General features: G+C 35.5%; 1 protein-coding gene across 5 annotated transcripts in view; it reads right to left on the reverse strand.

Moving 5' to 3' along the window:
• TUSC3 (tumor suppressor candidate 3) overlaps positions 1-13,087 on the reverse strand; it is a 600,786-nt gene that overhangs the window by 108,082 nt on the left and 479,617 nt on the right. For all 5 annotated transcript variants that reach the window (XM_030312238.1, XM_030312239.1, XM_030312236.1 and 2 more), the window contains 2 exons: positions 10,628-10,768; positions 6,235-6,375 (listed from right to left, as the gene is read on the reverse strand). In XM_030312238.1, the coding sequence (XP_030168098.1) occupies positions 6,235-6,375; positions 10,628-10,768 (282 nt within the window). The remainder of the gene's footprint in view (positions 1-6,234; positions 6,376-10,627; positions 10,769-13,087) is intronic.

Here is a 13,087-nt window from a genome sequence, read left to right on the forward strand (position 1 = left end):
GTCCTGAGAGAACTTCTCTGTGATTTCTCCCAGAGGGGAAAGCGAGAGTGTGTTAGTGAGCACCCAGCTTCCCCAGCTATGTAGGACACTGAGAAGAGACACAAATCTTATACCATCCAGAATACTGAGTCATATACTGCACAAGTTGGGGGCAGTGGACCGATGGGAGAACAGCAACCAGGCCTCAGAACGGAACACATCAAAAGGACGCAGATTCTAACAACCACTTCGTGGAATCCATCAGGAAGCCCGCCAGTGAGTTGCTGAAGACACTGCACCTGTGGATTCCCCCCAGCAGGCCCAGAGGCACCCTTCATGCTCCACGTGCAGCCCCTGCACAGCCTCTGTCCTGTGGCTGTCCCCCTGCGCACACTCTGCTGGCAGTGAAAGTAAGCCTTTCAGATAACAATTGGACAAACGCAGAAAGCCAGCCCAACTCTGCAGCATGAGGAGAAAGGACACAAACTAGAGCATTCTAGTTTTGCAGGATCAAGAGGAAGATATACAAACCCGAATTCCCCCACCTCAGAGGGACCAAGAAGTATAGAGCAGGTGTGTTCACAAGAAAGATAGGAGAAAGCCTCAGAATTCCCTAACATAACTGAAAGGAGGAATTTCTTCCCCAAAGCCAGTCAGTAAAGATTAGAAGAGATGAATATTCAAGTATGAAGACTTCAACTTCAAGGACACGAAAAATCAAGGAAACATGATACCACCGAAGGAAAACTGTAATTTTTCCAGTAACTGACCAACAAAGAAATGAAGAGCTATGATTTGCACAATAAAGAATTAAAAGTATGTGTTTTAAGAACTACAAAGTAACACATTAAAGATAATTCAACAAAGTAAGAAAAGCAACACATGAACAAAGTGAGAAGTTTACCAGAGATAGGAATCATAAGAAGGAACTAAACAGAATAGGATATATAAAATGAAAAATGCAATAGAGAATATCAATAGTAGACTGGATCAATCAGAAATAATTCGCAAAGTAGAAGACAGATCACTTGAAATTATCTAGACAGGAGAGAACAGTGACAAAAAAAAATGACAAAGAGTGAAAAAAACCTATCTTACTAGAGTCTCAGAATGAGAAGAGAGGGAGAAAGGGGCAGAAAGATTAAAGAAATAATGGGTGAGAATGCCTCAAATGTGGGGAGACGTTTGAAAATACAAGTTCTTGAAGCTCATAGGTTTTCATAAAATTTCAACCCTAAATGATCTTCTCCAAATTACATTATAATAAAACTGTCTAAAATTAAATATGGCGAATTTTTAAAACAGAAACAAAAAAATATCACATGCAAGTGAACCCACCCTTAAGCTATCAGAAACCTTGTAAGACAAGAGAGTAGAATGATATATTAAATATACTAAAAGGAAAAAACTATCAACCAAGAATATCTTACTTAGTAAGGTTGTCCTCCAGAAATGAATCAGTGATAAAAAAATTCCAAATAAGGAGTGGAGTTCATCACCACTAGACCTGCCTTGTAAGAAATGCCAAAATTAACAGACTTATTAGCAACACACAAGATGAAACAAGCACTGGCATAGGTAAATATATACTCAAATTCATAATTTTCTAATACTATATTATGGTAGCATGTTAATAACTTAAATATTTAATAACTTAAATAACTTATGAAAACCTATGACAAACAATATAAAACGAGGTAAACTGTGACCTCAAGAATGAAGATATGTGTGGGGGGAAAAGTAAAAGGTAGTTTTAGTATACAATTGAAGTTAAATTATCAATGTAAAATAGACTATTATATTTTTAAGATGTTTTATGTGAGCCTCATGGTAACCACAAAACAAAATTATACAAAACATACAAAAGAAAAAGAGAAGGGAATCAAAGCAACGACTGTAAAAAAGCATCAATTTATACAGGAAGGAACTACAAAGCTAGCCAGAAAACCATTAAGATGCCATTAATAAGTCCTTACCTATCAATAATTACTTTAAATGTAATTCAAAAGGTATAGAGTGGGTAAAGGTATAAAAAAAGAAGACTCAACTAAATGCTGCCCCCTAGACACTCACTTCAGCGTCAAGGAGACAAATAATTTCAAAGAGAAGGGATGGAAAAAGATATTCCACACAAATGGAAACCAAGAGAACATGTGGAGAATGGGGAACTCTCTTGCACTGTTGGTAGGAACTGGTGCAGACACTCTGGAGAACAGTATGGAGGCTCCTCAAAAAACTAAAAATGGAACTACCCTACAATCCAGCAAATGCACCTTTATTTACCCAAAGGATACAAAAATACAGAATCAAAGGTGTACATGCACCTCAATGTTTACAGCAGCATAATCAACAACAGCCAAACTACGGAGAGAGCCCAAATGTCCACTGACTGATGGTAGGTCTGTATGTGTGTGTGTGTGTGTGTGTGTATGTATACATACATACATATATATACACACACATACACACACACACACACACAGTATATACATGGTATACTGATGGTAATGTGTATATATATCCATGGTATACTGATGGTAGTATGTATACTATATCCATCAGTCGATGGACATTTGGGCTCTCTGTACAGTTTGGAGATGTATATATATATACATACACACACACACACACACACACACGCACACACACATACTTGGTATATACCAAATAGTATATATATAGTGTACACACACACACACACACACACACACACACACACACACACAGGAATAATACTGAGCCATCAAAAAGGGTGGAAATATTGCCATTTGCAATGACATAGATGGATGCAGAATGTATGACGCTAAGTGAAATAAATCAGAGAAAGACAAATACCATATGATTTCACTCATATGTAGAATTTAAGAAACAAAGCAGATGAACATATGGGAAAGTGAGTGGAAGAGAAGAGAGGGAAATAAACCACAAGACACTCTTAAAGACAGAGAACAGAGTTGACGGAGGGAGAAGTTGGGTGGGAGATGGGCTAGATGGGTGCGGGGTATTAAGGAGGGCACTTGTGATGAGCACTGGGTGTTGTATATAAGTGGTGAATCACTGTATTCTATTCCTGAAACCAATATTTCACTGTATGTTAACTAAGATTTAAATTTAAAAAATAATAAAACTGAATGGTACTGTCATAAAAACATACAGACCACTGCAATAGAATTGCAAGCCCAGAAATAAACTCAGACAAACATTGTCAATGAGTATTTAACAAAGGAGTAAAGAATACTCAATGGAGAAAGCATAGTGTCTTCAACAAAAAGTCCTGGGAAAAGTGGATATTCACACTTACGCGAATGAAAATGGATTCCTGTCTTATGCCACTCACAAAACTTAAATGGGTTAAAGACATAAACCTAAGACACAAAACTATAAAACTCCTAGAAAAAAATATATGAAAAAACCTCCTTAACATTGGTCTTGACGATATTTTGAATATGACACCAATAGCAAAAATAAACAAATGGGAATACATTACACTAAAAAGCTTTTGCAAAGCAATGGTAACAATCAACAAAATGAAAAGGCAACTTACAGAATAGGAGAAAATATTTGCAAATTATATATTGGATAAGGAGTTAAGTTCAAAATGTATAAGAAACTCACACAACTAAAATAAAAATCCAGTTAAAAAGCAGGCACAAAACCTGCATAGGTATTTTCCAAAGAAGACCTAAAAATGGCCAACAAGTATGTAAAAAGAGGCTCAAAAGTCACTAATCATCCTAGAAAGGAAAATCACAACCACAATGAAGTAACATCTAATACCTATTAATTATCAAAAAGATAAGAGGTAACAAGTGTTGGCAGGGATGAAGAAAAAGGAATTCTTATATACTGTTGGTGGGAATGTAAAAAATACAGCCACTATGGAAAACAGTATGGAGGTTAAACTTAAAAAACTTAAAAATACAACTACCATGTGATCTAGCAACCTCACTTCTTGGTGTATTTCTGAAGGCAACCACATTTTTATCTCGAAGAGAGATCTGCATCCCCATTTTCACTGCATCATTTTACACAACAGTCAAGACACAGAAACAACTTAAGTGTTCATTGTTAGATTAATGATTAATCACATTATATATACAAATGTGTATGTGTGTGTATACACATGCACGCGCACACACACACACACACACACCCTACATTTCAGCCATTAAAAAAAAAATCATGCCATTTGCAACACAGAGATGGCCTTGGAGAATGCAACGCCAAGTGAAATAACACAGAGAAAGGCTAACAGTGTGTGATCTCCCTAGTATGTGGAATCTTAAGAAAGGGAGAGTAGAATGGTGATTTCCAAGGGCTGTAGGGTAGGGAAAACAGGGAGATGTTCATCAAAGGGTACAAATTTCCAGTTATAAAATGTGTAAGTTCCAGGACTGTCATTTATAGCACTGTGACTATAGTTAATTTCTAAGAGAGTAAAATCTTAAATGTCCTCACCACACACACACACAAAGGTAAATTATCCGAGGTGATAGAAGTATTAACCTTATTATGGTAATCATTTTGCAATATATACAGGTACCAAATCGAGTTGTATACCCTCAGCTTTCACACAATGTTATATGTCAGTTATACCTCAGTAAAGCTGGGGGTGGGGCAGGGAAGTACTGTCCTTGTAGGTGGCAAAGAAACAAACAAACAAAAAGTCTACTTTGTTTCTAGATTTATACAGTGTTCTACTCAGCAGCGTGGGGTCTCAATACAGCAATTTTCTGAAAGGGTATATTTGTGCTACATGTTTAACCAAGCCACCTTCCCCTTTTTTTCCAATTGCACACCCTTATTTTACAACATTGACATCTTGGTCTCCACAGAGGACCCCACAAGGGCCCTTCATAGCCTTCAAGCTTTTAATCTCCTCATAATGTCTCAAATTAAGGAGAGATTAGGATGGCTAGTCAGCAGTCAGCCATGGAAGACTATAACCTCTTTCTCAATTTATTTATCCCCACAGTGCAGAACATGGGAATTTTGCCTACAAGTACATCAACCAAACAATTAATCAATAAATAAATAACCCTAACTTAGAGGCTTCAAAGTTCAATATTTTCTTTAACAGGGTCCTATCACTTTGCTTTAGGTGGCTTACGGGATATATATCAGTGTACAAAATTCAAACTTTTATTGGACCACGAGAACATCCGAGCCAGAAGATACAGGTTCACTACCATTTAATTGGCATGTTGAACTGGTGTGCTTCTCTGCCCTTTTTCTCGTCTCTTTAGTCAAGCATCACTTCAAATCTTTTGCCTATTTATTTTCTGAATTATTAAACAATAAAACTGACTTTTTATTCTTTGGTGTACAGTCCTGTAAATTTTGACAGACTGAGAAAGTTTCCTCTCATTAAGAGTTTGGCTTCTATAGTTTCCCACTGCCAACTGCTTTCATTGCCCCTACTGTCCTGCCACAGGATTGCTTGACAATTGGGGAGCAATAGAAAAACAATAAAATAAACAACAACAAAAAACAAGATCTACTAGAATTACCTCCTACATATATGCCTCTTCCAAACTGCCCCAATTCAACTGAAGGAAAAAAACAAAACAAAAGGAAGATAATTTTTTATTTACTAATTGTCATCTTGAATACTGGCATTCTTACCTGATCTACTTGCTAACATTTACTTTTTAGAAACACCAAATACCTGATGAGCTTTGCATTCTCTCCAGGCTTATAGTTCTTCAGTGGGAGAGAAAGGTTAGCATGTATATATGCCATCTTACCTATAAATAGATTGTCTTATTTTTTAAAACCATGATTCTGTCTTCTGGGTGGCAATAATTCTTTACATATTCCAGATACATGTCCCATACACATATATTTTCCAAATGTGTTCTCTGCTTCTATGGACTGTCTTTTCATTCTGTTACCAGTATCTTTTGAAGAACAAACTTTTAAATCATCATTAAGTGCTATTTACTATTTTTTCTTCCATGGTCCGTGCTTTTTGTGTCATAAAGATTTTGTGTTCTTCTGGAAGATCTATCATTTTAGCTTTTACATATGGTGAACAATAATCCATTTTGAGTAAATTTATATGTGGTGTGAGCTAAAACTTATGATTCATTATTCACATGAGGATATTTCACTGTTCCAGCATAATTTTCCAGTAAGAAAAGACTGTTTCTTCCCTACTGAATTACTTTAACACCTTTGTTGAATACCAACAACCATACAACTTACAATATTATACAAAGAAATAAAGGGAAAAAGCATAGTGTAACAACATACCAGAGACACCATGGCCCAACCAGTCTTGTTATAGATGAATTCCAAGTTGTTTCTTCTTAAATAGAGCAAACCGCCAACAAGTGACACTAACAGGGCCAAAGCAATGGTGCCGGAGTAGTTGGGTGGTCTAAAGACTCGAATCTGCAAACATGCAACAAAAGTTTTATGAGCTGAAAAAAGTACTTCAGTAAAAGTGTTTTTATCTTGACCATATTCTAGTCCTTCCAATTTTCAACACCAAACTTTAGGAAGATGAAACCCTCCTCTTCACACGTGGAACTAATACTCCCTTTACTCTTTACAAATCAAAAACGGTTTCCAACATCGTGGCTATGTAAAAAGACTTGCTTTAGATGCATATAGTTCACACATGCAAACATGACTTATATTCAACCCAGAATTGCTGTGTTTCACCTATGGAAGATGGGATCATCTAGTACAGGGTAGGGATGAGATGGGTGTAATACATGTATTATTCCAAATTGGGGCATTTTAACAGCTTCAACATGTTAAGGGTTTTTTTTTTTTAACATCTTTACCAAGATATAATACACATACCATAAAATTCACCCAGTGTACAATTCAATGGTTTTTAGTATATTCAAGGGATTGCATAACCATCACCAAAGTCAGTATAAGAATATTGTGATTAGGTCAAATGGAAACCCTTTAGCAAAACCGTCTTATGCCCCTTACCCTCTAAACCTAAGCAACAAAGAATCTACTTTCTGCATGTACAGACTTCCCTTATACTGGATTTTTCATATAAAATGTGTTCTTCTGCAACTGGCTTCTTCCACTTAGCATGATGTTTTCAAGGTTCTTCTTGTAACATGTTTTAGTGCTTTATTCTTTTTTATGGCTGAACACTCCATTGTATAGATACAACAAAACTTGGTATCCATTATCAGTTGATAGGCATTTGGGTTGTTTCTGCTTTATGGCTCTTGTGAATAATGCTGCCATAAACATTCTTGGACAAGACCTTGTGTGGGCACATATTCTCGTTTATCTCAGGTACACACTTAAGAGTACAATTGCTGGGTGATATGGTAACGCTATGTTTCTTGATTTGAAGAGCTGACAGACTGTTTTCCAGAGAGGCTGCACCATTTTACATTCCCACTAGGGGTAAATGAGAATTCGGATTTCTCCACTTCCTTACCAATATATTTTCTCACTACTGATCCCAGCCAACCTAGTGGGTATGAGACACTATCTCACTGTAGGTTTGATTTGCAGGTTTCTCATGACTAAAGACGCTGAGCATCTTTTCATGTACTTATTAACCATTTGCATATTTTCCTCACAGAAATGTCTATTCAGATTCTTTGTTCATCTGTAATTGGGTTGACTTTTTATTACTGGGTTATAAGATTCCTATATACATACTATATAAGTCCTTTATCAAAAAATGATTTGCAAATATTTTCTTCCCTTCTGTGGCTTGTCTTTTCATTTTCTTGATGGTGCCCACTAAAGCATAAAAGCTATTTAAAAAAAAAAATTAATGTTTATTATTTAGTTTTGAGAGAGAGAGAGAGACAGAGAAAGAGAGAGAGAGGGAGGGAGGGAGGGAGAAGGAGAGTTGGGGAGGGTTAGAGAGAGAAGGAGACCACAGAATCTGAGGCAGGCTCCAGGCTCCGAGCTGTCAACACAGAGTCCAATGCGGGGCCCAAACTCACAAACCGTGAGAGCATGACCTGAGCCGAAGTCGGATGCCAACCAACTGAGCCACCAAGGCACCACAAGCATAAAAACTATTTTTAAAAAGTAGAATGCATTTCTATAAAATCATGATTTCAAATTACATAAAGATCTTGCTTCTAATAACATTTCTCACTAAAAAAAATGAACACTCTGAGGAGAGATGGCTAATTGAGTGCCACATAGGGCAGATTAGGCAGATAAGCCTGAAATATATGGCTACGTCAGGAAAGTAAGAAAATGCTTAAAAGGAAATGATGGAAAGATGTCACACAGACATAAGAGCCAGAATAAGAAGATCCCAATGGTCAAATCTAGAACAATTTTAGCACCAAAACATTTAAGCGTAGTAATAACTTATAAACCACTGTAGAAAAATTCAACTTATGAGCCCCTACCAATGACTGACTGATTGATAGGAGGGGAAGTCTCTTGCTCAGAGTAGAATGCTGAAGGCCAAGCAGAAATACGGAGGGACAGGCAGAATTGGATCATCACTTTGCAACCATCACAGTAAAATCTGAATCAGAGTAATATGACCAGTGGATGCTGGATCCAGCAGAAAATTTTGATGAGGAGCAGGATATTTCTTTAATCTAAGGTGTCTCCACACAGACAACTTACTAACAACAAAGGAGAAGGGAGAAAACAGTAATTATACAGGGGAGAAATGGAAAACACCTTGACCAGAATTAAACATGATCATTGAGGGTCAGACAGTTATCATGTGCATAAAGATGTCATTAGAACAAAAAATGACCTATGTAGTATTGTGTTTGAGAGTGCATAAATAGAATCCAATCATAAACAAATATCAGAAAAAATAAATATCAGGCATATCAAATGAGGATCATTCTATTTAAAAAATGGAAAAGGATTCAAAATGTCAATGTATTTAAAAGACAAAGATAGGCAGTGGAAATATTCTGGATTAAAAGAGGCTAAAAAATCCTGACAACTAAATGCAATACCTAACTCTAGACTGGATTTTTGTATTGAAGGCATGAAAATGTTACCGTAGGCTATTATTAGGTCTACTGACCAGAATATGGATAGCAGCTCAAATAAAAATATTACATCAATGTAAATCTTTGAAGGTGTTATCTGTACTGTTCTTACCTATTTCTCAGGAAATGCAGTTCACCTTCAGAAAAAAATTGTGTGTATCTATATATATATATATATATATATATATATATATTTTTTTTTTTTTTTTTTTTTTTTTTTTTTTTTGAGAGAGAGAGAGAGAAGAGAGCGAATGTACGCAAGCAGGGGAGAAGCATAGAGAGAGGGAAAGAGAATCTTAAGCAGGCTCCACACTTAGCACGGAGCCTGAAGTGGCACTCAGTCCCACGACCAGGAGCCTGAGCCAAAATCAAGAGTCGGACGTTTAACCAAGTCACCCAGGTGCCCCTCAAATAGATTTTTTAACAAAAGTATATTTATCAAGTAACTTAACATATAGGTATGATCAACAAGTTAGGATCATTTCTGATTAAAATTCAGCAACTGTTATAAAGAACTAATAGTACTTCTGCAATATTACCCTTAGTATCTTGTACGAACTACAGGATACTGTTGCAGAACTGAATATTTGCCAAAACATTTAAAAAATATGTCAAGAGTTAAGAAAATGGGTTTAGTTGCCAAAATATCATTAAAACCCATGATGTAAATAATTTAACAGTGATGACAGACACCCATCTTGACTAAGAAATAAATGTGTTTACACCCTATGATATAGTTACATATTTTAGAAGAAAGGTACTGGTTGTAATTGTTCACTCTAGAAAATTCTGGTGAGAACTGGGAATAAAGCAGCCTTGAGCCCTCCACATAGACATTAACTACCATCAAGATTTTGGTTTGTTTACTTCCTGAATAAACAGTCTACATATCCACACTCCTATTTATGGTTTAAAACAAAATTACAGATCATACTATAAATACTGTTTTTCTAACCTACACTTTGGGCTTCTTTTGATGTCATATGTACTTGCAGATCATTGCTGTCCATGCTACAGTACATTCAACTACTCTATCTTTTAAGTATGTAACTTATTTCCAGTTTTTTCCTACTACAATGAATGTTATTTTTAAAATATTTCTAAAAAATACACACATAAATAAATAAATTAATTAATTAATTAATTAATTAAAGTCTCTATGGCTAAGTATTTGAATCATCCCTAATTATGTCCTTAGGTTAAGACGTGGAATTGTTAAAGTTACATTACTTAAAAGACAGACATTACACACGCTCTTAAAATAGTTATTCCAGTCCCAAGAACAGCATATATGAGTATTTTTCACATGGCTCATGAAAAGTGAGTACTGTATCATTTTTATTTGCCCAAAAGCTAAATAAAAATTACACATCTTTTTAATTAGAATTTCTTAATACCTTTGAACAATGTTCCATATATATTTTAGCCTCTGAAATTACTTTGTGACTAACTCATGTACTTTTTAATGGTTCTTAAAGTATCCGTGTACCATTATTCTAAACGGCCACTTAAATTCACCTAACTCAGTCAAAGTTCAGGTTACAGCTATCAGACAGTTTTCTCTAAGCAAGAAAAAATGTTGTACAGCGTAATTTTAAAAATCCTGTGGCCTTATTACAGTGCTCTAACAAAGCAAACTAATTAGCCTCTTATTAAAACTGCAGGGAATAAAAACATACATGAACATCCGTTCTGTCAGCAATCCACTTTGCTAGTTGTTCAGCTGCAAATCCAATTCTTTGAAGGTCAAAAGTATCAGCTCTCTTGGGTCTCCCTTTTGGAGGAAAATGCATGAACGTGGGAGCAGAGTTCATGTTGAGCTGAAAAACATCAGATAAGAAATACTAAATATAATATCCCAACAATCTTTACATATCATTAATCGAACATTTTATGGGTTATTTTTTCTGCATGAGTTTTGGAAAGAGCATATATTCTGAAGATCCAAGTGGCTTTCCAGAGTTTAATTACTGTGTTTACTCACTGTAATGTGCTACTGACTGAAAAAGAACTTGTGAATTCGGCTAAGTTCTCTGAACCTGCACACTTATCGTACTATTTCACTTACCCAGTTTATTAAAGAAAAATACTGGCATTTGATGAAAAATATAAATGCATAATAGAATTAATGTCAAATTATTAAATTATTAAAAATTTAAAGACTTTTAAAAATGAGGGTATAAGAAACTAAGATTTTTGTTCCAAACAGCTTAAATTTACCAGACTACAGGAGAAATCCACAATGACAGTCTTCTTCTATTCAACTTCTCTGTTAATTCAACTGTCTTAAAATGGTTATATCTCCCAATTGTTTTCTACAGGTAATTCCATTCGAAAACTGTACTGAACAGAACACTACCTTAATATAAATGGTGCTTATTAAGAATATGGTATCTAAAACAAATGCAGGTTAATTTGCATTGAGTAACAAGCTATAACAATTATGTAAATTAAATTCTCACTGCTCAGGAATTATGAAAAATGTCTCAAATAGAAGGCCAAGAGACTTTTGGCCTTCTTTGGCCAATAGCTCAGCATTTCCCCATAATGAGAATGAAAAAGCAAAAACTGTCATGGCAGCTGACATCAAAGTGACGAATCAGCAGTACCAGCGGTGGGCCTGCATGTTATGGATATTAGTAACACTGGTTAAAAAGCACAAAACAGTCACCAGTTGCTTTCTTCTCTGTGATTTTTCCCACTCCAGACGTGTTTATGTGCGTTTCCGTGATGGGTGCACAAGAGAGAGCGACAGCCAACATGTAAATAACAGATTCCAAGTAAAAAGTCTCTATACTTGGAACAATCAGAAAATTCCTAATAAAGGTGAATATCTAAACACTTTAGAGTTTAAAAAGAGCATATAATTCAAAGCTTTCACCTTCATTAAAATGTACAAATTTCCCAAGGCTACAAAGCAGAGTACAACACAAATCTTATTGCTGGTCCACAGGGGCTTGTAACACATCGTCATCGTTAACTGGCTGGTCTGTCATCAGTCTCATACCCACGAGCATTACACAGAAATCACATAGAGCTGACGTTACTTTCCCAACAAGTCCCCAGTAGGCCAGGAATTGCCAAGTTTTAGCACTCATGATAATATTATCTTCAGACAGCACAGTGTTTTAAAATGTCACTTTAGAAAGAGCACTTCAACAAAATGTGGGTCAACAGTTAGTAAGAAAAGAAACATGGCACTGAAAATCTTTTAGTAGTTCTCAGTAAAGCAAAATGTGCACTTCCGTATTTTTTAGATTAAAGTTTCCCATAAAAATTGTTAACTGTCACAACTTTTATGCATTTTAAAATAACTCTTACTGCTAAGCAAGGGGCTAGGTTTAGAAAAGACAAAGCAGTTCTATAGTCAGAATTCAGCTGAAAAAAAATTAACCTGAGGAAATTTTTCAATTAAACACAATCTTTATGTCAATTTTCCTATCTATGCCAAACTTTATAAAAATTCATATTTGGATTCCTTCTTGAAAAAACAGCTCCAGCTACATGTGGCCTGCATTTGCTCAACAGAGCTCAAATGAGCTCTATCTCTCTCACTGAGATCAAGTTTATCCTCTCCACTTTGCTGTAGTCCTCATCCACACCATATTGTTTCCTCAATAATGAGACCAATAGTTAGTTCCACTGTGTTTTACTGGCTTTATTTCTTACAGCAGTTAGGAGAAAAATGAAATAGTATTTCCATCAAAGATTAAAAAAAAAAAAGACCAAGACTTGGTTTTAATAGGAGAAAACATAAGTAATTAAGCAAGTCAAGAACAAATGTGTTCAATATATCAAGAATATATGTAAATAAACATACCACAATGAAATTAAGCTAATCCAATCTGATTTCTTCATTTAATTTACAAACTTGGCCAGAGTAGATGTTTGGGCTTGAAGCCTCTGCTCTAGCCATCAGATCAGACCTGGACAACTATTTCCTAATAATGAACAGCACTTCAACTGATTATCTCTAAGGTCAATTCTCCTGAGATTCTACGGAGACCTGTAAATAACATTAATGTTATTTGAAATTACAGACGGTCCCTGATTTAACGATGGTTCAACTTTATAATTTTTGGGCCTTACAATGGTACCAAAGTAATACACACTCATTAGAAACTGTACTTCAAATTTTG

Source organism: Lynx canadensis, chromosome B1, assembly GCF_007474595.2.
Source record: "Lynx canadensis isolate LIC74 chromosome B1, mLynCan4.pri.v2, whole genome shotgun sequence".
In the NCBI taxonomy this organism is placed as follows: domain Eukaryota; kingdom Metazoa; phylum Chordata; class Mammalia; order Carnivora; family Felidae; genus Lynx; species Lynx canadensis.